We start from the raw sequence: 25,642 nt of genomic DNA, 5'->3' as shown, positions 1-25,642 counted from the left end.
CTGTATTTTTTTCCCAAGCCAGAGTAGTATTTTATAAGGCAAATTACCTAGAACATCTCAGTGTTGCATGGTTTTTTTGGTTTACATTAAATGCATAATGTGACGATTCTGTTATCACACCTTCAGGCCAACTAAAGCTAAGAAATTGGACATTTATCTTATTGTGGTCAATTGGATGTTTAATTGACATCCTGTATATATGGAATTGGAGGCATCTACATCAATATTTACTTAAAAGTAGTATTTAGAAAAACTAACCACTCTTGTCACTGCACTGCATAGTAGTCAACTTTATTCAGATTAATGGAAACAAAAAATGTATCAACACAAAAACTAATAGTCCTCTTAAGTGCCAAAATCATCTAACAGAAATGAACAGCAGTAAACAAAACATGTCACGGACGAAGATTGATCATGTCACACATTGTCATTAAGTGCAGCATCTGTAGCTCATGAACATATCACAAATGCAACATCACAGTACTGTATGTAATATAAGACGTTTCAAATTAGAACTCAAAGTCTGCTTCTGTCATGTCCATGGCCCAGGCAAACTTATCCCTTTGGCTCTTATTGTAGATTTTTTCTACGGGTACCTCCATGTTTTTACACCTGAAAGAACAAATATTGTTAAAAATACACTGAAGAATAAATATTTGGTTTAACCCAACATTAAATCACAATCTGGGTATCCAGTTACTTCTGGTTTAGCTGGCTATTAAATAAGTGTGAAAATAATTCATAGCATTTTGGTTCTTCCTAAAAAAGGAGACAGTTTTGTTGAATTATGAGCCATACAGAACATCATAGGGTTTTTGCTACTAAAGCAACAGTAAATCTACAGATGTGTGTAACTAGAAATGTTAAGGTTAGAATTTTGAAATTCTCTATTATAGTAAAGTAGAAACTAAACTATAGTTTCAGTGAGGAGATATACCTCTAATAAAATGGTGCAACAAGTTTTATATGCAATTATCATCATGTCACTGAACCTACAGATGTTCTTTGTGTTCTGCATCACCAACAACTTGTCAGCTAGCTTCCTGCTGTAAAAATCTGTTTTAAAGCCTGAGAGGACAAATGGCTGTACTACAAACATTTCTTATATCTCTAATAAAATTATCATAAAAGGCGATTTCAGTCAATGATCTGTAAACACATTGCACTGTCTCTGTTATTATTATGCAGTATTTTTTATCAACTTCATCTTCTTGTAGAAACAATGACTCAGTTTTTACTGAGAGTGGTTAGTGGGTGGGTTTGTTTACACATCTTGATCCAATCCACTGCCGTTAACCTGCCTGAACAGGTTAGTCATACAGTGCAGGTTACAATGATAACATACCTTATGATGTCATATGATACACTGCTTGTTAACACCAATATTAGCTGGTTGACTGAATATCAGTTGTGGGTCTTAGGTGGAGGTGGTGCACGCGTTTGCATGCTCTCATGTAGGCCCACAGGTGTGTGAATTTGGGCAGTTGTGTAAGAGTGTTTTCATTACGGTATCAAGTTTGCTTGAATTTACCCACCATGCCACACTAATGCGTGGATCCAGGTAATTGAGCTTTGAGGTACCCAGTGCAATCTGTTTGTTTTCCTCTCGGTCAGTTGCCTGGACTTCCATCTTCAGCAGCTGCTCCTCACAGCGCTTCACAGCTGCCTTCTTCCGTTCCACTAGCCTGAGAGAAAATATACATAAAGGCAAGTGCAACACTTAAAATACCTTCACTTCACATAGCCTTCCTGTCTGTTATCAGGTGTAGGGCTGATGAACTCAGCACAAGAGGTGAACTGCTGTTTTCATTAATGTTGTCTCGCTATACCAGACAATCAGAGACCTCCACCTAACCAGGTCTGGAGATTTATGAATGCAGGGTAGTTGCCTGAATGGCGTCCAGAACAGCTGCTAACAAACCTATGGAACTTGTATTTTGTCAAGGACACCCCCCCCGTTCTCCTCTGTAGTGAACTGAATGTCACCACCCCAGTGTGAAGGGCTGCCCTAAAGACTTTGGATTGGTTCTGCAATGCCGGGTTTTAAACTCTGTTTCTGTTTCTACCCAGTTTTAACAACAAAACCTGGGGGATTGTCCTCAGTCTCTATAAGTGAAGTGTTTAGAGACTGACCTGTGAGTCTATCATGAATGATCTTGCCAATGCCATCAATGATTTTAAAGTTCATGAAGTCAAAATGAGGAACAATGACGTGTTAATTCAAGTTGCATCTGTTAAGTTAATAACAGCAGCTGTCAAATATTACCTTCTGCATCCCTTTTCCTGCATCAATGTGACACACTTACGTCTGTAGCTTGGGGTCTGAGCTGCCTTTGGGGTCTGAGCTGCCTTTGGGGTCTGAGCTGCCTTTGGCCTTGGCATCCTTCTTGGCCTGTTTCAGCTCTGTCTTGGCAAGAGCCAACTGCTCCTTTCTTGCATCAATCTGAGTGGAACACATTAAGGACATGGTCATGCAAGAGGTCATCGAATTGGGTTGGAAAAGACACTAAAAATGTATTGTGAGGGAAATTCTGATGTGATGAAATAGGGTTGATTTTTACCTTGGCCTGAAGGTTAGCCATGGACTGCTCGAAGGTCTTTGGCGGCGCCCGCTGGTGGTTACAGAGAATTGCAACTGCTCTGTTGGCCCTGTTGTAGGAGAGCAGCTTCTCTACCGCATTGTCAGACTCTATGGAGGGTGACAGAATAGTAATTTGTATTTAAATAGGAAAACTCCACTGAGAACACAAATTTAACCAGAATCCTGCACAGAAATTCAAAAAAGATCAAATCATGCCAGCCATCCCTTGTGTTATTATTTTCCCCGACCATCTGCAACCCAAATCATACACACACACACGATTACAGGTTGCTAATATTTAATTTAATTTATTCAGATCCCCATTAGCTTCATCTGTTCTTCCTGGGGTCCACACAACACATGCAGCAACCACGTGTCAAGCCCGCAGACCGGCTCTCAGCGGCTATCCAGAAATGAGAGGCGAGTTGACACGTCTATCTCTGAATGAGAAACTGTGGCAGAGGCAGCCAATGGGATCCTGATAAGAGTGAGGCAGAGACACACAGCACTGGGTACGGCGATAGTTTACTGCTGCCATTGATGGAAAAAGCTGACTGACGCTGGGGTATCTTGAATCGAGAGAACTAAAAATAAAAAGTGTCAAAAATATCAAAAAATGTGGCAATTTTATCACGGGACTCCATGACACAAGCAGTCAGGTAATGAGACGGTGATAAGAGCCGGACTGATATAAGGCTGTGGTATTAAGGCTGCAGGTACCTGTCCAGTGTCTGAGGAATAAGTGCCAGTGCCTTAAAAAGCCTGAAGATGGTATACAGCAATTTATATAGCGTTAGGCAGTTTGACAGTATAATAAGTGTGTGTGTGTGATTACTGTTTGTGAGTTCTTTGAGCTGCTGCTGCAGGGTGATGGAGGCGTTATATGTCCTGAAGACCTTGGCAGTCAGACCTGGCATTAGTGAACTCAGATGCTTGTTCATCATGGTCGTCTGACGCAGGGAGAAAAAATAGAAAAGGAGGAGGACAAAGAGAAACATATACACATGATGAGTGTGGTATAGGGCGAATATGACGTCTGCACAAAAACCATCCACACAGCCAAATGAAAGCATGCTCTCTACCACTAGGTGGCACTATGGCACTGCAAGACAGCAGTGATCAAAGCGTCTGTAATATACCATAACAAATAAAACACATAAAACACCATCTCTGCCTTCATTATCGTCATCATCCATTAAGAGTGGGGAGATAAAATAAGAGATCGCAACTATTTCCCCTCTGACATTTCTGTAGGTATTATAACAAGTGAGAGCTGTCATAGCCGGTGGTTAGATGGCCATTAGCTTGTGTTGAATGGCTGCAGAGATTAAACGGCATTAACAGTGTAAGGGGCACACAAACAAACACGTACAGTACTGATAGGAGATGTGAACTGTGGATTTATTTCTAAACGGTAATAAAAGAGCACAGATGTTGAAGAGAAAATCCAGAGGAGCTTCCTGCTTAAACTTACATCTCTGACAAAGATGAAATGATTGTGATGAAGATTACAATAATGGTGCAGTTAGTTTAATCAGAGCAGGGTCAGGACCTGGCTGTCTGGGGCCACTGACGTGTGTGTGTGTGTGTGTGTGTGTGTGTGTGTGTGTGTGTGTGTGTGTGTGTGTGTGTGTGTGTGTGTGTGTGTGTGTGTGTGTGTGTGTGTGTGTGTGTGTGTGTGTGTCTCACTGCAGGAGCCAATTAGAAACAGGATGAAGGATGGTGCATATGTATACATACGTGTGCGTGCATGCTTGTGCTGGAGAGCATACACATCTACACACACACAGAGTTGGTGTTGTGCCCGCCTTGCTAATGAGCTACCTAGATCTGCCCCTGCAATGCTAATGAAGGTGTCTGCAAGTCTGAGGGGCAAGTATTGATAGCTCTCACACTCCCCAGCTCTCTTGGTGTGGTGTGTATTGGGTGCCCAAACTTGTCTGCGTTTGTGTACGTCATCCACGTCATCTAAAAGGCATTACTACAAGCTGTCATTACTGCGGTTCTAATTTCCTATCTATAATACAGGATGCTATGTACTGGACTTTCTCATTAACATAACTACTAGCCAATTTGCGGTTATAGCAACAAATGCCGGGGAGAAATATTGACTGTTGCCATTCTAAATGAGCTGTGATGATCTTGCTTTTCATTTTTCACTGGGTCTAATCTGTGTGTTTTCTGCATCAGTTCCCTGTTAAAGCCTAAGTTCTAGTAGATGGCCGAAGGGATGCAACAGGGGAAAAAAAATAATGAAACGTGTCAAAATAAAGCAGCTCGTAGGGACAACACTACACCACAGGTAGTAATTTCATTTAGATTGACTAAAATGAAGTTAAGGAAATCCCACTGGGGTTAACTTGAGACTGCAGGCGGTGTGTGTGTGTGTGTGTGTGTGTGTGTGTGTGTGTGTGTGTGTGTGTGTGTGTGTGTGTGTGTGTGTGTGTACTGTAGCTATAACAATGTGGACTCTGGAGAGGAGCCTTCTAGATAAGCCTGGCAAACACCTGCATTTTCAACTTGCGGTCAGGCCTGCGTATGATGTGTGTGTGTGTGTGTGTGTGTGTGTGTGTGTGTGTGTGTGTGTGTGTGTGTGTGTGTGTGTGTGGGTGTGTGGGTGTGTGTGTGTACACGCTCAGAAAAAACCACGACCCAGCTGCCTGCGCCTTTTCGCAATTAAATATTGAGCAGCACCGTCTCTCCCTCCCGTCTGAAATGTCATTCAGTACAATGAAAGGTTTGCAACCACTGCGTGCTTACAGATACTGAAAGCTCGGGCCACAGCATTCAAAACTGCTTTGTGCACTCTTGACATGCATTATTTCTGCTAGGATCAATATAACGGAATTTGGATTTGGTGTTTTTTGTGAAGGTAGCCAGAGATTTTAAGACGGCGACATAAAAAGGAATGAAACCCCACAAAGTTCTGCAGGACCTTCTTTTGAGAATACTGAGCGATGCAGTGGTTTTGCTTTTTTCTTTTCTTATTGAAGCATATTGTTCAGGAAAAGCTGTCAACGCACATACAAATACATATTCTGGCGTCACATGTTCACACATGTGAGTAGGACTGGTACGATTCACACCCACCTCACCAGGCGAGCTAGTTGGGTGCAAAACGTCAGAGAGGCTGTTGATGGAATACGGCTGGGAGTCACGTTACTCTCGCTTTTTTTTTCATATTTTGCTTTCCCAATTTACCGCATTCGTCCTTCATCTGTGCGTTCCACCTTCTCCCTCTCCATTTGCACATCTGTTGGATAGCAGCACTCTCCACATCTTCTAGCTTTCTTCCTCCCATTTCCTTCTCCTCTTCATCTCAGCCTCACAGCAGCTTCCTGACTGTCACTTATGCCCCTCGCCTTCTCCCATCCTCCAGCTTTCCTCCCTCTCCCTCTCTCTCTCTCTCCCACCTCAAACCATCGTCTGCCTCCTCTTTCCTAACCTCTCCTCACCTGGACCAGCTGTCACTTCTTTCCTGCTGCTCCGTATACTCCTGCCCCCCCGCTCTCTCGGTGGCGTGGCCTTTTCCGGGTGTCAATCAGGCCTGCCCACAGCAGCCATTACCATTCCACCTCCAACACACCCTGACATTTCCTGACACGCTGGAGGGCAAGAGAGCAGAGGCAGCGCACTCCCTTCTTTCATTTGTTCCATCTCTTGATCTCACCCTCTCCCTCCTGTCCTGCATATTTCTCTTCCTACTTGTCAATCTTTCTAGACGGGTAGGTCTTCTGACTCTCAGACCTTCTTTAGTGCTTTCTTATCTGCATTTCTTTTTTCTTCCCCCTTCCCCGCAGTTTGATAAACCCTTCTCCTCCAAAGTGACCGTTCGTCTGTTGTGTGTTACGTTCCCACCTGTCTCTCTCGGGCGTATCTCAAAAGAAGGTACTTCCCTGCAGTCACAGCACTTAACCCAAGGTCACCAGGTTGTGAGCTGACAGAGCAAACAGTACCCTGGTTTCCATGAAAAGAAACCAGGGTTATACTGAATGGTTTTAAATGTGTCCTCTGTAAGGATCTGTTAGTTTTGTTATGGTTTCAGATAGATCCTGTTCTATAAAGACCCTGATAGCTGGAACATGCTGCCTCAACAAGCAGCACATGCGCATTGCCGAACCTCTTGCTTTGTGTTTCGGTAGCCATGTTAATAGGTTCATGTTAGCAGACCCAGACACCGTCCTATCCGGACCCAGACCTGTCACTGATGAAATATTGAGGATTGTTAAATTGTCTGAGTGTTTCTATTTTAAGGGGTGCAGCTTCTAAAGCTATTACGGTAAAAGTGGAGCAGCCCTCTGAAACTCACAGACCAGTGTGCATAGCCAATCTTCTCACGCTAATCAGCCAATCAAATCCGTGCTTTTTGGACATGCAGGGAGACTCGACTGTCAGTAAGATACACACGGAGAAAAGAGTTAATGTGTGTTTTGTTATAAAGTTATTAGATGTGAAAGTTTATTGTTTAAGTTAAGTTTAAAAGTATTATTTTTCTAAAATTAAGAACTTTACTAAGCATAGTCAAAATCTTTCTGTAATGCACTTTATTTTAAAATGGAAAACACTATACACAGATGCTGATGGAACTACAATGCTACTTCAAGCTACTGAAAAATAACTTATGATGTTCTGGACCTTCACTTGAGGACATACTCCTAAGTTCAGTTTAATTGAATACCCCTGGTTTAGATATTCAGGGTTGTGCTTATGTTTTCCACGACGTGGGCATTTCTCAGCAAAAATAGAGAGTGAAAATGTTCTGTTGATCATACCAGCAACATTAGACCGCTCACTCTAGTTTTAATGTGTATATCTGTAGAATATGTGAAGAATATGTAGAAAGTGTCGTCACTGCGGGTCAGGGAGCCTCTCTGGCGAGGAGAGTCAGGGAAACACAGAGCTTCTTTTCTCAAATCTTGCCTCCTCCTTTCTGTGATATCAGTTCAAACCGGGACTCCTGCCTGTTTTACCTGCATCCAGATGGAGATTTGGCGGAGATTTTCCCTATGTCGGCAGTTTCCTTTTGTAGTTTGGAGGTTTGTTTGTCGGAGTGTGTTTGGAGAACTTCGTGGAGGGATTTTCTGTACTTGGAGTGGTGACAGTGGAGGTTTAACTTGTGGAATAATCAATATAATCAATAAATAAAGCCCTGCTGTGTGAGGACCTAATAGCTAATAGCTAATAGAGAAGTAGCCCCAACCAGACCACACCAAGCCCAACAGAGACGAAGCTGCTTTCACCTCACGTCTTACTTAGTTTCACATGCTTCTTAACTTTTTTTCTGTCTAAACTAAATTTATGAAATGTATGATTGAATGATATGAAACATTTATTATTGATGGCCATTATCAAAGTCAAACTCTATGTAGAAAGATGCAGCAGCAGCACTGTCATGCTTGTGAGCTGCACACACCCGCTGATCGTGTAGAGGTAGGTGGTGTGGCCCGGGCCTTAGAAGCCCCCCGTATCCCTGCGGTGGACTAACCATGTGTACAACTGCTGCATTCTGTGTAGCCTTACTGCCTGCAGCTAGAGCAAGAGGTTGAGAGGACGGCCAGATTTTTATTTGTGGAAATTCATCCACCCAGCTCTTAATTTCCACGTGTGCAGTTTCATTTTTATCTGCTACAGTTCATCCCCCCCTCCCTCTCTCTCTTTTGAAACTCCTGTCTGCTTTTCAGTCTCCTCGCTTCCAATATTCTTTCCTTTTCCTCACTTTACCCCCTTTCATCTCTCCACACCGATTGCTCAGCCTCATTCAATCTCATCTCTTACACCTGACAATTTAGTTTCTGCTATTCCTTTACTACAGTCTTCTGACCCCACAAAACATTAAAGAAAGAAATTCTATTTTCCTTTGACAATCTTTTTCTGCCCTTTCTTCAGATATTACACACCTCGGGGATGTTTTCTACACTTTTAACACAACCCTCACAAAAAAATTCAGGTTGTCTTTTTACACAAATGTATCGATTAATCAAGGCACCTGTGAGCAGTTTTTAGCCATCTTCTACCAATTTTCTGCTTTAAACACTAACATGTAGTGCAGCAGCTGGTAATATTTTACACAACGATCTGAGAAATAACAATCAACAACATCTGGAATAGTAGAATCATTGAAAATGTTTAAAATACTGAAGGAAATGAAATGGGGAGGCAGTTAGTGAGACACTCACATTGAGGCGGTCAAAGAGTTCGTCTCCGGGTTCCTTGTTCTCCAAGAACAGTTTCAGATTCTTAAAAACCTAAAAAAAAGATATACAGGCACATTTTATCAAGCAACTTTCACAGGTAGACATTTAAAAAAAGGAAATCTTGTTTGTTGAAAGCTTGATGCGAGAATATCTCAATCCAACCAGTGGTTATCTTCTTTAATCACTAACCACTAACCAGGATGGAAATTGGATCAACATTACAGGCCCGGTTGGGAAAAGATTCATTAATTCAGGTGCAAAACATCAAAGGTGAAATTGCATTCAATGAATCAACGAATTTAACATGAAAGGCAGAAAGTGACACCAATTCTTTGAAGGCTAGCTTGCAGGACAGATCTAAAACATTTTAAATATATATTTAACACACATGCATATACTTAATAATGCACCTTAGATATAAGGAATGTTTTAGCGTGTGTGTCTAGAGCCTGACTTCATTTGTCTGTTTCAGAGCAGCATTACCAGCGACTCTGTGGGTTCCACGGCTGCACCGTTCCCCGAATAAACTGGTAAAATATGCAAGACACCAATTAATAGCAACAGATGCGTTGCTTTATAAAACACAATGATGTATTTACTTGCTGATTTGTGTGAGGGCGAGTGCTTTCGGGATGAGAATGTAAATCAGTATCTGTCTAAAAGTCTCAGAGAAGCAGAGACACCAAAGTGAGATGGCCTAATTGGTGCAGTGATGTGTTCGAGTGCGTGTGTGTGTTAAGAATGGAAACAATTAATAAATAAATAAATGCTCGGCAGGCTGAGTTTACCCAACATAATACATTTGCATTATACAGGTATCGCCGCACTCTGGGGTTATTTGATGCTAACTGGTGTTAAATTTGAGTAATAGGTAGGGACTGTTTTTAAACAATATACAGATACACTTGGATGCAGACCAGTCATTTGTGAAGCATTCATGGGTGGAAGACGTATAATCATTGCCATTTGTTTATTAATTACCCATATTTTCCTACTGTGTGTTCTCTGCATGCACACATCTTGCACAAACTGCAGAAATACCATATACAATATAAACATATATACAGTGGGGCAAAAAAGTATTTAGTCAGCCACCAATTGTGCAAGTTCTCCAACTTAAAAAGATGAGAGACCTGTAATTTTCATCATAGGTATACCTCAACTATGAGAGACAAAATGAGAAAAAAAAATCCAGAAAATCACTGTTTGATTTTTAAAGAATTTATTTGCAAATTATGGTGGAAAATAAGTATTTGGTCAATAACAAAAGTTCATCTGAATACTTTGTTATATACCCTTTGTTGGCAATGACAGAGGTCAAACGTTTTCTGTAAGTCTTCACAAGGTTTTCACACACTGTTGCTGGTATTTTGGCCCATTCCTCCATGCAGATCTCCTGTAGAGCAGTGATGTTTTGGGGCTGTCGCTCGGCAACAAGGACTTTCAACTCCCTCCAAAGATTTTCTATGGGGTTGAGATCAGGACCTTGAAATGCTTCTTACGAAGCCACTCCTTCGTTGCCCGGGCGGTGTGTTTGGGATCATTGTCATGCTGAAAGACCCAGCCACGTTTCATCTTCAATGCCTTTGCTGATGGAAGGAGGTTTTCACTCAAAATCTCACGATACATGTCCCCATTCATTCTTTCCTTTACACGGATCAGTCGTCCTGGTCCCCTTGCAGAAAAACAGCCCCAAAGCATGATGTTTCCATCCCCATGCTTCACAGTAGGTATGGTGTTCTTTGGATGCAACTCGGCATTCTTTCTCCTCCAAACACGACAAGTTGAGTTTTTACCAAAAAGTTCCATCTGACCATATGACATTCTCCCAATCCTCTTCTGGATCATCCAAATGCTCTCTAGCAAACTTCAGACGGGCCTGGACATGTACTAGCTTAAGCAGGGGGACACGTCTGGCACTGCAGGATTTGAGTCCCTGGCAGCGTAGTGTGTTACTGATGGTAGCCTTTGTTACTTTGGTCCCAGCTCTCTGCAGGTCATTCACTAGGTCCCCCTGTGTGGTTCTGGGATTTTTGTTCACCGTTCTTGTGATCATTTTGACCCCACGGGGTGAGATCTTGCGTGGAGCCCCAGATCGAGGGAGATTATCATTGGTCTTGTATGTCTTCCATTTTCTAATAATTGCTCCCACAGTTGATTTCTTCACACCAAGCTGCTTACCTATTGCAGATTCAGTCTTCCCAGCCTGGTGCAGGTCTACAATTTTGTTTCTGGTGTCCTTTGACAGCTCTTTGGTCTTGGCCATAGTGGAGTTTCACTGTTTGAGGTTGTGGACAGGTGACTATTATACTGATAACGAGTTCAAACAGGTGCCATTAATACAGGTTACGAGTGGAGGACAGAGGAGCCTCTTAAAGAAGATGTTACAGGTCTGTGAGAGCCAGAAATCTTGCTTGTTTGTAGGTGACCAAATACTTATTTTACAGAGGAATTTACCAATTAATTCATTAAATATCCTACAATGTGATTTCCTGGATTCTTTCCCCCATTCTGTCTCTCATAGTTGAAGTGTACCTATGATGAAAATTACAGGCATCTCTCATCTTTTAAGTGGGAGAACTTGCACAATTGGTGGCTGACTAAATACTTTTTTGCCCCACTGTGTATATATGTATATGTAAGAAAATATATAACCACAAGTACTCAATGATGCAAATGGAAATTCCTCACTTCCACCCTTGTTCCATTTTATTCCAAGTGACATTTAGAAGCAATCTCACTGATTTCCCTGGGAATTGATGATGCTAAAATATGCGAGGGGCTAATTAATTCTAGCTAATGTGTTGCTTTTGAATGCGCTCATTTGAATAATTATATGTTCTTCCAAGAAACAAAAACACTTTGGCTATCAGGTGCTAACATTTCTTTTTCTATCTCTGGAACAGCAGATAGCAATGGGTTGCACACTAATGTGACAGCTGTTTGACAGACTGCAGACAAATCGCAGACGACGCAACGAGATTTAAAAAAACATTTTTATTGTTTCTGGCTAACCTGCTTATTACTTTACACTATTTACTGAATGGACTATACTAACAATTCATTTAACTTTCTCTTCTTTTATAAACACCCTGATGTCAGTCTGTCCCATTGGCGTTATTAAAATCTAACATTATGAACTTGAACCTAAAATTATAATTGTACAGCAACAGCAATTGAGCACCCTACTTAAACTGATTTAAGCTAATTGGTCAATGGATGTGTTAACATTTTAAGATCATTTGCTGCCCACACACGTCAGTCTAGTGGGTCACAAACCTGCAAATATGACAACAGGAAATATGCAGCATTTTATTCTTCTTTTTTTCTAACTTTAGTAATTTTGCTGCAGTGTACTTTCTCAAGTTTCTCTAACACAATTTTTCTTTTTCTGCCAGTATGCACTGCTGAGACCTGAGAGACAGAGGCTGAAAATAAATAGAAAGCTGCCGTGAACCTCAGCTACAATCTAAAGTTGTATTGCAAGTGAGAAAAACTGTGACAAACTTCCTGTTATCTCACTCTTTACATGGTGAAAACAGCGTCTTGAATGGTGACAACACTCCTCTTTAAAAGGGAGGAAACTCAACCTTGTGAGTGTGTGTAGTTTATTCATCTTATGATGTCATACAATGCCATCAGGGTTATCATCTTGAGTTTGACTTTATAAGAGAAAGCTGAAATGTTTAAGACATCCTCAAATATCTTCTGTCCCAACCAACAGTCCACAACCCAAAGATATTCAGTTTACTATCACAGACTGTACACATGATGAAAGTAAAGGATTTTGTTGTGTTAAGATTTAACAAACTGTTACCAGCAAATCTGCATCACACTGACCTTTGACTTAATTTGAATAATGATTTCTATCATATTACCATGTAGTGCTCATGCAGTAGCAAACTTACTTGACCAAATTATTCAAACCCCATTCTGATGCTTAGCCGCGCTGACCGACTCCAGGGGATGTGGTTAAATGGGTTAAGAATTCCCTTTTATGATCACGTAATCGGAGAGGGGCGGACTGAAGCAGAGGGATAGTTCAACACCTCCAACAGACAGACAAATTAAAACACCACGGCCTCGGGAATCCAATCTACTACTGAGCCCTGAGGGCACTTCTCAGTTCTGTCTCTGCATTGGGCCTCTTTGCATATCGATATGCATGCGAGTGACCTTCTCTGCGGGGGGGGGGGGGGGGGGGGGGGACTTCTGCCAAAACCCAGAGGCCAAAACCTGGATTATTATAATGAAATGTATTGGGTTTGTATCACTGTGAACAGCCTGTATGTTAGTTTCTTTGCTCATGTTTTCTCCTTCTACCAATGGACAGATTTGCCTTGTATTAACCATGTGAAATGATCCGCATTAAAGAATATCTAAAGTACGTGTAGAAGACTCTTTGTAGTTTTACCTTACTGATGACAGGAACCTTGTTGTAGTAGCGAATGGAGTCTTTACCCAGGAAATCGAATTCCACCACACACTCGCTGCCTTCCAGTTGCTCGTGGAGCGTAATGTGCTCCACGCGTAGCGAGCAGCAGCCCACCGTGTCCGCCGACTCTCCCTCCTCCTTCTCATTACCGGCCCTCAGCGCCAGCTTTTATTGGATCAGAAGATAAAGATAAATACACGACAAGAAAGTTTCTCCCATTCCCATTCAGAGCAAGCGTGTGCCAGTCAAATGAATATTAAACACTCACACACACAGACAGACATGCAACATTAACTAGACATAAAGAGCTGAAGAGCTGCGCAGTAAACACAACAAAGCCAAATCAAAAATGAATTAGTCTTAAGCGTGAGCCAAAAGCATTCACAGGATCAATCTATCGTTTTAGGTAATGCAGACTGAGATAATTGGCTTAGGTTAATTGAAAGAAAGCGGCTACACATAATCAATTTTTCTGCTTGTAAAAGATCTTCCATCTAACTATGTGAAGAAAAAAAAAAACAGAAAAGTGAATCAAGACGCACTGCATTGATTTCCAATATGTTCTCTTGCGTCATGGTATGAGACCTGAGTGCTAAGGATAATCTGTGAAGTCTGACAGCAGTATATTTCTGAGCACTGCTGTGTGTGAACATGTAGAACTGACTGCAACGGGCTGACACCTCAGACCTTGTCTATGAAGTAGAGGGCCACAGCTCTCTGGCGAGTGCCCATCTCCTTCGACTTGAGATCCTGGAGGTACTGGGTACGGATGTTGTCCACGCATGACTTCAGTTTCCGAGCAACCTCGTATTTCTCCCAGTCCTTCTCTCCCTGCGCTCGTAGAATGAAATAGAAAGCGAAGGGACGCAGAGGGGTGTGGACAAAGAGAGTAACGGTGAGCATAGAAGAGTGAAAAAGCGAGAAGAGGGAGGAGAGAGAGAGGACAAAATCAAAAGAATATTCCTTCAAAAGCCTCACGTCTAAAAATTTGTCATTATGGCAATTTTAACACAAATACAGGCAGTTATATCACACAAAAGGAACCTAGCTACACAACTATAATTATTATAACAAAAAGCTCTTCTCCTGCTGGTTATGCGTGTGTCCATCAGGGAACACACACACACACACACACACACACACACACACACACACACACACACACACACACACACACACACACACACACACACACACACACACACACACACACACACACACACACACACACACACACACACACACACACACACACACACACACAATTACGAGGACTTACAACAGAATAACTTAACCTTTACATGTGAGATGGAAGGATGGAAAAGGAAGCAAGACAGAAAGAGCGAGCAGCTGGAGAATGTATGAGAGAGGGGGGGAAAATGAGACTTGTCGTTTAGAAACAAAACCATTACAATATTTAAATATACATTTCCTACACAAACTGTATTGGAGTTATGAAGTTACTGACTGTGACAAAGAGGCAAGTCAAACATCAGACCCATATCTCTAATCTAAAACCCCACTAGTGTCAGGAATTATACAGAGCAAGCTTTCAACATGCCACTTTCTGACTTAATAAGCAAATAAAACCGAGCAACGGTCTGATTTGAAATACATGTTTTAGGTTCTAATTTAGTTTAGTTTGCTTAAGGAATTTGTCAACATCCAATAAACACGCTGTTCTCTTCATGTCACGTGCCAATGAGCAGGCACACACAGTTAGTTAATAGCTGCTTAAGAATGCCAAACATTAAATGAGCTAAAGAAAAGAAATATGAGTCTGAATCAGTTCTAATGTTGCTCACATACACATACACAGACGAGTGATGAATTAAAAGAAAATTCAGTACAGATCTGAATGCTTAACCCTCTACAGTGAAGGGATCTGGTGGCTGTTATACTGTGGGGGGCATTTTGCTGGGGTTCACTTAGAAACCCTTAGAACAGATGTCACTAATAGGCGGACCTGTAACTGATGAAATATTAAGGATAGGATTTAACGGGTGCAGCTTCTCCAGCTATTACGGTAAAAGTGGCCCTCGGAAACTCACAGATCACTGTGCATAGCCAATCAAATCCGTGCATTCGGACACACTGGGACACTCTAAACTGAACTATAATGCTTCTTCAAGTTACTGAAAAATAACACGGACATTATAATGTTCTGGACCTTCACTTGAAGAAATGTTCACAAATTGGACCTCAGTGAATTCTAATTGAAATGCCCCTGTCTGAAGGAAAAGTCACTGCAAATCAATACAAAGTTGTTGTGAGTGACCACCTTTATGAAACATTTCTCTTCCAGGATGACAGTGCCCCCATTCATAGGGCATGAGGGGTCACTGAATGGTTTGATGAGTATGAAAATGATGTGAATCATATACTGTGGCCTTCACAGTCACCAGATCTAAACCTGACCGAACATCTATGGGAGATTTTAGACTACACTCTCCACAACTATCATCAAAACACCATGAGGGAGTATTTAAAGGAAGAGGATGGTGTTCATCCCTCCAGTAGAGTTCAGATATTTGTAAAATCAGTGTGGTCCAACACCTTACTGAGACATTGAATTTGTCGCCCGTCTGTACATTTCTACATATGCCTTGTTTTTAAATGCACGTTTTGTGAATTGTGTGGAGGAAGGTAGAGAACAAGTTTTCATTGCACTTGAAAGCATTGCCTCTAATTCATTGAAATGTAACTTGAACACTTGCTCAGATATACATGTAGGTGCTTCTGGGAAGGTTGGATAAACCTACTTATTACTCAAAAACCTATTCTAAAAAGCTACAGTGCTGAATCACATTTTAAGTCACATAAAGAGTATAACATTTAATTCCTGTGTCTACTGGTTGATTAAAAAGTGTTAAACTGGTTATGATGCATGTGTCTGTTATACATTCTGTATGTTAAGCATTTTTTAAGATTGAGTGGTAACCTTGAGTTTGGAGTTGGCGTTGAGCATGATGTATTTATTGGAGCCCTGGATGTTCTCAGTCCAACTGGCCAACCATGTCACGGTATTGTCATGTCGAACCTCCTTCCAGCGGTGACCGGCAGGTGGCACGGGGATAGGTAAATCTCTGTTGGAGAAAGACAGAGAGCAAGAAGAAAAAAGCAGTTAGAGTGTTTTAGTACAAGCTGCAGCATCCTACAGAAGATAAACCTCCTAAACATAAATGTATGACATACTTTCTCAGCTTCAGCACACCACACAGGGCTACAACAAATGGAATTGACATTATGTTGGAATGAAGGATGATGTATAACATAACGCTTTGGTGATGTACTGTTTAACATACCATATTTGTGAGATTACCTGAAGAAAATGTGTATTCTTTTTTCTTATATTCCAAACTCTGTACCATCTGTAGCATTATTTTACTGATGTCTGTGTAGCTGTCAATGTAGACACGCTTTGTTGGTGAAGCTCCTTTTTGGGAAGAGTTACTAATTGCACCATATTTCCAAGCTTTAAAACACTTGCATTGATGTCTTGTTTTATTTTCTGGAACTTGGTAATTCTTCTGTGGTCACAGCTAGAGATGTGACAACTGTTTTAGTTTTTAGCAGCTAGGATGACAGAGTTTGAGTAAATCCTACTTTGCTTCACTACAATGTCACATGTGTGTATGGGCTTTGCCCCACTCTTACTTGCTGCAGTTGATGATGACGTCCTCTGGTTGGATCCTTTTCTTCAGCATGCCTTGTTTGGGATGCTCACCTCTACCCCTGAACAGCCCTGGAGGCTCAATCTTAAAGTTGCCGATACGTTCTTTGTGGTGATCCAGCAGGCAGAAGCCGAACTCGTCCACTATCTTCTGATTGGCCTCTTTCACAGCCTGCAACAGAAATATAACAATCATAATCACGTCACTTTTCCAGATCCTAAATTATCTACACTCACCTCCTTAAGATACCAAGAGGAAGAAAAGTACTACAGCATATGAAAACAGAAGGAAAGAAAAAGCCTGAACATTACCAGTTTCTCCTCCTTGCTCATGTTTTTCCTGGCCTCCACCTTGGCTTTGTGCATGGCGTTAATCTTTCCAAAGTCACATTTGTCAAGATTTTGAATCAATGTCCTCTCCTCGTGGGTCATTTCCTTAAAACATGAACAAAGTGACACTTAAAATGTGACTTCATCTCAAGGGGACTTGTTTTTAAGTTTAATCAGCATCAAAGTTTGGTTATCCTTTAGCCATGAAGACCAAAAAATGACCCAAAAACCATTTGATGATCAATTAATCCCTTAAATCATTAATCAAGCAAAGGCATAAGCATTTCACTGATCTAACATTTTCTCAGACTAAAAAATGAGTCAAATATATTTAAAAATAGTCCCCAAATGAATCTAGATTAAAAATGATAATAAGTTGCCACCTTAATATCCTGGAATACCTGATTTACTCTCTTTTCCACTTTGAAATAACTGCACCAATGACAATGATATGTCAAATCCAGCAGTTCAAACATGTCAATAGTTGTCAGAAAATACGGATGAAACCAAACACAGTTCAACAAAAGCTCGCTATCTCAATATTGACAGCAGACCGTATGCACGTCCGCACACTTCTGGAGGGGCTTGGGTAAATATTTGAAGTGAAGGAAGAAACAGGCAAAGGATGGGCGCACGGTGCTGCTTTATTAAATTTATGAAGAGCTATTTATAGTGTGTCTCTTAGCACATCAAACAATGATGTATCATAAAAGCCAAATGAGACGAGCATAATGAAAGCAGATCAGTGACCTTTCATTTAATTACTCATCTTTATAGAGGCAGAGAGGACAGAAACATAAGAGAAAAAAACATTGTTATGAAAGGCCACAATATAGATAATTTTCTTGTGAGAAGGCCACTGCCTAGCAAGTTACACAAACAGACTCAACAAGACACTGTAGGCAGCAGAGCAGCTCAGTTTCAACTATAAAAGCAAACTTTTTAAAGTTATGGCACATGGGGTCACCCAATCAAAGAGGTCGCTATCAGGGCAGCGATACAGAGCGACTTGGTGGAGGCTTTATGGTTCATCTCAGACGTTTCTGCTGCTGACAACATGAGTGGCTTTTAATGTGGCCTCCTGCTGTCCTGCGAAAGAAAGAAACTGCTGCAAGAAGCAGAGGCCGACATTTCAGAGACTCTTTGCCCACGTACAGCAAAACATTTTGGATTTTTTCTTTCAGGGTTCCTACACATTCCATACTTTTCCATACCCTAATTTCCAGACTTCTCTGCGTTGTTTTTTCAGAGAATATGCGACATCTGAGTAAATATATCAGTGTATCATATTTCACATCATATTTAATTATTCTCAATAGGGGATTGTAGCCAAGTACCATAATGGCATGCAAATAAAAACTCAGGTAAGTTCAATGCATTGAATTTTATTTGAACAGTCCAATGCTTACAATTTTTTTGTGTCCCTCAAGTTTCTGAAAATAAAACTGTAAATACTGTTTCACTCACTCACTCTCTCTCTCACACACACACACTCATTGCTGCAAAAACCACGTGGAACTCTCTGTCTTGTCAAGGTGCAGTGTTGGAGTGAAACTTGATGATACCTGGGGGGCTAGAGGAGGGTCATGGGGCAGAGGACTGGACATACCACTTGTCAATCAGGTAAAAGGGCGGTATGTTTTCTGAGACGTTTGCTCTCACACAAACTGTGCTTGTCCCACCATAAAACACGATCCGGAGTGATTCAATTATTTTTGGAACTACCTAATTTTCTATTTTAGAACAGTGGTAATAGTCTGGAAACATAAATATTTTTCCACACTTTATTTTTCATCTTCCATACTTTTTAATACCTGGAAATGGATCAAATTTATTTCCATACTTGCGTAGGAACCCTGTACTTTCAAGGTTATTTTGGGTCTGAGCAGCAGAAGTGAACGGGCCTTTGAAGTTTTTTAAGAGTTGGAACCTATTGCCATCACTCATTGGTGCGGCGGTGCTCGTCACAAATGGGGCAGCAACCTTAATAGTTATCATTTAAAAACATAAAGACTTAAATGGGTAAAGTACTTGGCAAACAGAACGGATGGGAAATCTGAACACATCCATTAGACTGAGAGAAGTGACTCATTCATCAAGCTTTTCAGAGCACATCCAGTCTAGTGTTGTGATTTAGGGTCGTAAGAAGAAAAAAAAGAGAAAAAAAAACGCACCTCTAGATCTCAGATCACCTCTCTGCTGAAACAATACAGAGCGGACGTACAGTCAAGCCTGCGTGCCTAAGCATGACTGACAGCAGACAGTGGGCGGGCACTGAGGGCAGCGGAGCGAGGAGAGTTTTTTCTGGCTATAATAAAACAGTTTAATTGGATTTGTTCATATGCAGGGGAGCTACTTGTATGGATTAGCATATCAATGCCTTCGCACAAATCGTATTTTCAAGTGCATTGAGCACTAAGCAGCGCAAAATTAAATCTGCATGATATGCCTTGGGGCTTGGCACGGTGTTTTCTCTGTACAGAGGACACCCTGACAGACACCGGCGTGCGTGCACCATCCACCGTTACAAATGCGAACCACAATTCACACACACATATCATTCTACGACGTGCACATCCAACCAATACTATACATGTTTTACTGAGCATTATTTAACAGGGGGTGACAGTTTAAGGTTTAACCACAGCTGTTTGTCAGCTGCCAGTCATCATTATCATCATCATAGTAGCAACAAAGAAATGCTGCTGGATGAAAATCACAATGGTTAATATTCAATAATCCAACTTAATCTTACTTGTTAATGGGGATATGTTTTTTTATTTATATGATTTTACCTTCCTCCAATCTTTAAAGAAGTTCTCCCTGAACACTGTTTTGGTGGTGTATTCATGGTCCAGCATCTGAGCAAAGAACAACGCCACCTCCTCAGCTGCCGGGCTCAGCTTCACATGATTACCTGTACACACACAAAACACAAGCACACCACTACACTGTGATTATTTATTTCCTTTTTTTTTTTTAAAACAGCACAAAACAACTTGAGTCTGATCCCGAGTCCAACATGCTTTACAGTAACACCCTCCTCAGCTTTCTCTAGTGTACTGTCAGGGTTTTGAGGCCAGGGCAAGGATCTACATTCAGCTCCACCGCTGAGTCTGAGCTACCAACAAGAACATGCACACACAGGAATTAACAGATCAAACTAACTCCCTGTAAGACGCCGCTATGGGTTGACTGCTAAAACAAAGCAAAAACAATTACAGTCATCAATCAGTGTTTGACCCAGTACACCTTCGGTTTCCTAAGGATCCAATTGTGAATGTCGTGTGTGTATGTGTGTGCCAACAAATGGGACCGCCCACTGGTATCCACATATCCACCCACTTCCAAGAACTAGATAAGATCTTGGAAGTGGGTAGATAAAGAAATCAGTGTAATCTTTTAATTCACTTTGAAAGTTTTTTTTATATAAAAATGCTTTTGTATAATTATAAACCATTACATTTACCACTTTGTTTTACTCATTTATTTGCTTTAACTCGTGTTTTATAACTGTACTATATGTATTCCACTGAAACAAGCTACTGCTGTCTGTTATTTGTAATCATTTTGTAATCAAAGGGGAGTTTTTCCTTGCCGCTGTTGCCAAGTGCTGCTCATGTGGGAATGTTGGGTCTCTCTAAATTAAATTAAAGAGTACAGTCTAGACCTGCTCTATGTGAAAATTGCCTTGAGATAACTTTTCGCTATATGAATAAAGATTGATTGATTGATATGTTGTAGTTTTATTTTTGGTATCACTAGATCCACATTCAAATTATTTTCAGTTTTCCATCTACCTTTTTTATTATTGCAGCTGCTTATTTCATAAAGTACTTCCTGGAAAAAGGTCAAAAACTGTAGTGTGCAAAAGTGATAGATTTACTTTGAGTGGCTTCAACAGAACCTGTGAGAAGGTGAGATTACTTTAAATTGCATGTCATGAGGGAAGATGTGTGTGTGGTGGTGTGTCGAAAAACAACTTCGCCCTCCATGTTGCACTGACCATCATAGTAGAAGCGCACGTTGTCTGGTAGAGGCTGGTACTCAGGAGGAAAGCAGGGTCCATTATGTTGCAGGAACTTCCATTTTACCCCGTCTTCATACTTCTCTTCCTCCCACCTGACAGAAAGAAATATGGAAGAGAACAGGATGTATTTGAAAAAGTGAAATTGCTCCTTTTGGTTTCCACGTGTCATTTTTATGGTGGGGTGAGGTCAATGCGGGATAAAAGCAGCAGCGTTTTTCCCCAACCATCGCCAGCGATTCTGCTCCTCCTCCTCCTTCTTTTTGATCTTCAGCAGTCTCGCCTCCTTGATCTCCTCCTTTGTCTTCTTCGGTTTTGAGACTGGATTCTCTCCTTCCTCTTTCTTTACCGTCTGCATGGAGGGAAAAAAAACAACTGAGATTCGAACGCATTTCTAGTAAACTTAGTATTACGGCTGGAGGCAGATTACCTGTTCTTTTCTCTTCTTCGTCTTCTTTTTCTGAAATTCTCCGTCACGTTCTTCTTCCTGCTTGTGTTTCTTATTCTTTTTCTTTAAGCTGCGGGTATCCAGAGACAAAGCAAGTGCTAATAGCTTACACAGTATATTAAAAAAATTAATTAGGGTTGGAAAATACACAAAAGTTCATTCAGAAACCAGACGGTGGCGTACGTCGGTGTAGCACTGGAATGCGAAGGGTCTTCCATGGGTTCATCCTTAATTCGTTTCCTTTTCAAACCTTTCTTTGCTCTGAAGTCCTCATCCTCTTGCTCCTCTTTCACCATTTCACTAAACCACACAAAGAAGACAAATCATTCATTAAGTAAAGTCTGGTGTGCGTTTCCGTTTTTGCCCCCACAGTCAGAACTCTAATGCCTTTTTAGACTCCTGCATTTCCTATTAGTTGGATGGCTCCGTTATTTCACAAATGTAACTTTTAAAACCTTCCCAATTGTTCTATTTTTTAATTTTGTCTCAAAAAATCTTGACTTAAGCTATTGATTTTGAAAGACTCCCGACTTACAAGCTGATTAAACAGTCAGTGTATAATGGCTGCTTTTCACTGATCGCTACAGAATTACCCTTCCGCGCAGAATAGAGAAAAAAAGTCTTAAGTACACAATGACTGACTGACTGACCACAATAAATAATTACAGTAATTAAGCAACATTATCGAAACATGAATGAATGATAATCACATAATTAAAGCAATTAGACATAAAAAAAATAATAATTACAGAAGTGTGTGCTTGGATTTCTGTGCAGAGGGCAGAGAAATAGCCCAAATTAAGAAATCCACAAATTAGAGTAACTACTGCTAATAAATAACAGTGTTCCCGTAACATTCATATAACATTTAGTTGCAGGGGGGAGAAATGTGAAGCACAGTTTACAGTTGATACAGGTTTCTACAGTGTGAGTATTTCACTTGCGTTTGCACCTAAAGTTAGATATGTGCCAACTGGAAAAATCATTTACGAGTATTGTGAAGATTACAGCCCACCATTATCTTTTTTTCCACACTGCTAATTGTTCATAAACTAGTATTTAATTGCCAGATAGGGTGTAATGTTGATTAATATTACATTAGTTTCAAAGAAAAGAAATGCTGCCATGTATAAATATCAGCACACTGCTAACTGTAGCATCAGTCAGTGCTTCTCTCACACAGAGCTGCCGCACAGTCAACAAATCTGATAAGAGACGCAGAGAGGCGACGTCATGCTAATAAACCAAACATGTATTCCTTGTCACATCAATATTTTTCTAATATGTGTTTTTATTTATAAGATACTTTCATGTGAAGGAAATATTCCTGAGCAGTTCCAGTTTTACTAGAACGCAAATTCACAGGTGTATTCATACTCAATCAGAGTTATGGAATAGCTATTCCCAACTGAGACAAAACTGTTTATCTTCCAGCCTGTAAAGTCTGGACCATCAAATAAATAGCCAGAACTGGAGTGTTTTATTGGACCTTCGGACAAGTAATTTACTTTTGTTTCGTATCATATTTGATACATCCTGAATTTATTTTTCATAACTTTGTTTTTTAAACAAGTAAAAACATATTGAGTACAATATTTTTTAAGGTCCTTCATAAAGCTCATATCACCACCTACTAAACTTTGTATGCATGATGATGATAAAATGTATGAGATGGAATAAAATGACAGGTGACAGATTTACAGATGAATGACCTTCTATACCTGCTGTATCTCATTTGATAGATACATTTTCAACAGGAATTAATATAATAAAATAAAAAAAACAAAATATTTAGTAATTCAAAGATGCATTGGTTCATCTGTGTACTACATGTATCTGATCTTATTCATCTGGTTTTTCAAGGAGAGAAATGATCCCACTGATTTAGAGGTCTCTAAAACTCATGTATCAAAAATGATTCACTTGGTGTTACAAGGTTAAAAGTTATAAAAGATTTTTGAAGGAACATTTAACTGCTGTTTTTTAACTGTTTTATTTGTTCCATTCACAGTTTTCGTGAGGCCAATGTCCCCCTCATGGACACATGCACACACATACACATGTGCACACACACTTTTTTATTGTTATTATAAATATATTTGTAATTATTGTCATTATTTGTTTTGTTCTATGCAGTCATATTATTTTCTGTAATATTGTGTAATTTTTGTTTAGGTGGAGGCTGTAAATAAGCCCATTTGGGTTGGGGTGCCTCTCCCTGCACTCTATTATTAATTAATTGTGTAAATTTGAACTTGCTCTCCGTGCTGAGCCGCTAACGTTAGCTCAGAAACAACACAGGCCGCTCATCTAACCGGTAGCAGTGAGCTCAGTCTACTCAGTGACTGTTGATCTTCTAATCAATTAATGGCCTAATCTTTGCAGATCTGGTTTGAAACCTGCACTGAGGACTGTTTCTTTTTAATGAATTAACTTCTTGACACAAAAAGGTGAATGATAGTTCAGTTCCTGTTCTCTCATTGAACTTAGAGAAAGTGGTGTTCTCTCAGAATACAGATCTTGCCTCAGGCTGCCCTCAGTGTATTTCAATCTGAGTCTGCTTGACAAAGACCTGAGCACAAAAACACAGCACGGAACAGCAGGAACAGCAGCAGGTGGTAGCTGACAATGAGCTATAGACAGTAAAATAAAGTAATGACACAGTGTGAAAGATAAAACTGCAGAGAAGTCAGCCCACTGCTGAGTAAGTAAACTCACTGAGCTCCTGGTTTTTCTCATTTAAGAGCACATGTACTCCTCGGAAAAACGTGAGAGCTCTGTTACTGCAGCACATAATTGTCCGACTGGCTTACTGAATCCCAATTACAAGCCAGCAAGACAGCAACTACCTGGTACACAGTGTCTGAGCCTAATGCAATCTCCCTGCACTTCTGCAGTACGGCCCCTAATGGCTTCTGATTGAGGGCAATGAGGCTTTTCTCAGGCTCTCCGGTCCCTGATTTCATCTGGTGTTTGCTGCAAATCCTGTGCCTGTTCAACTTCACACATACAACAAAGACAATAGAGTACAGGAACTTTGTTTTACCTTGAATTAAATCACATTTAAAATAGACAATTTAAAAACTGCAGTGTAAAGTTGTTTTTTCTTACCATGAATTTAATTTAGCAGCTTCAGTTTCAAATAACTCCCACACTCACTCACTCATTAATTCACTACTTTTTATGAACATACAATCAGCAGTGAAAAATGTTTGATGCTTGCTATAATCATCACCGTTTTGCATAATCACTGACAGCTGAGTTATACAATGATGCACATCTACTAAGATTGGCACATTGCGTTGTCCCGACCATGGACCCCTTCTTTGTTTCATTGTGGAGATTTTAGAGAACACAATATAGGGGATATATTTACCAACTCAATAAAAAGGCCATTGTATCACTGTGGTTACTAACACCTGTGCCTTTCCTGTCATGACAAGTCAACATATCTGCTCTAAATTGTCAGCATTTTGATACAAGGCAGAACCTGCCTCCCTGCACCTTTTCTACAAAATCAATCAAAGCAATCATGCTTTACGCTGTAATCCTTCATTTGTACAAATGTTAGTAGAACATACATACATACCCTTAACTGCTTTTTCTATGTATACTTTTCCGCTTACAGGAGAAACGGCACCGCTCATAAGTTCAGTGCAGTGCAGTTTTCCCTTCATGCACAGACAAGTTTTGCCTAGAAAACTACTCATCTATATCATTGTTTTTTTTCTCTTCCATCTACGTTATGTGTGGGTGAATGTGAGCTAAATAAAGCCACATTGACTAAATCAGTTCCAACAGGTTCCCTCTGTATGAGGCTTGGTGCATCAGCTTCAATCAGGGAGAAGGATTTTTAATATGACAAGTAAATGCAGATCCTACTGCCTGTCTGCAGGTGTCACAATCTGTCACATCCATTGTAAAGAAAATGACTAACACATCAATGTTCTTAAA

The 25,642-nt window shown here is 40.5% G+C and overlaps 1 protein-coding gene across 1 annotated transcript in view; it reads right to left on the bottom strand.

The window, feature by feature from the left end:
- Positions 1–115: 115 nt before the first annotated feature.
- Positions 116–25,642, bottom strand: part of zgc:173742 (DNA topoisomerase I, mitochondrial) — a 30,431-nt gene continuing 4,904 nt past the window's right edge. The window contains exons 3-20 of the mRNA XM_062421570.1: positions 24,538–24,687; positions 24,269–24,321; positions 21,872–21,988; positions 21,671–21,758; positions 21,468–21,592; positions 21,220–21,335; positions 20,009–20,130; positions 17,196–17,318; positions 16,868–17,055; positions 16,152–16,296; positions 13,898–14,041; positions 13,190–13,375; positions 8,758–8,826; positions 3,417–3,531; positions 2,562–2,689; positions 2,307–2,443; positions 1,536–1,685; positions 116–612 (exon numbers count right to left, since the gene is read on the bottom strand). Of these exons, the coding sequence (XP_062277554.1) occupies positions 510–612; positions 1,536–1,685; positions 2,307–2,443; positions 2,562–2,689; positions 3,417–3,531; positions 8,758–8,826; positions 13,190–13,375; positions 13,898–14,041; positions 16,152–16,296; positions 16,868–17,055; positions 17,196–17,318; positions 20,009–20,130; positions 21,220–21,335; positions 21,468–21,592; positions 21,671–21,758; positions 21,872–21,988; positions 24,269–24,321; positions 24,538–24,687 (2,259 nt within the window). The 3' untranslated portion in view covers positions 116–509. The remainder of the gene's footprint in view (positions 613–1,535; positions 1,686–2,306; positions 2,444–2,561; positions 2,690–3,416; positions 3,532–8,757; positions 8,827–13,189; positions 13,376–13,897; positions 14,042–16,151; positions 16,297–16,867; positions 17,056–17,195; positions 17,319–20,008; positions 20,131–21,219; positions 21,336–21,467; positions 21,593–21,670; positions 21,759–21,871; positions 21,989–24,268; positions 24,322–24,537; positions 24,688–25,642) is intronic.

The sequence above is a fragment of the Scomber scombrus genome, chromosome 6 (genome assembly GCF_963691925.1).
Source record: "Scomber scombrus chromosome 6, fScoSco1.1, whole genome shotgun sequence".
Taxonomy (NCBI): Eukaryota; Metazoa; Chordata; class Actinopteri; order Scombriformes; family Scombridae; genus Scomber; species Scomber scombrus.
Note: the sequence above shows the minus strand (reverse complement) of the source record. Positions and strands in the feature narration are given on the sequence as shown.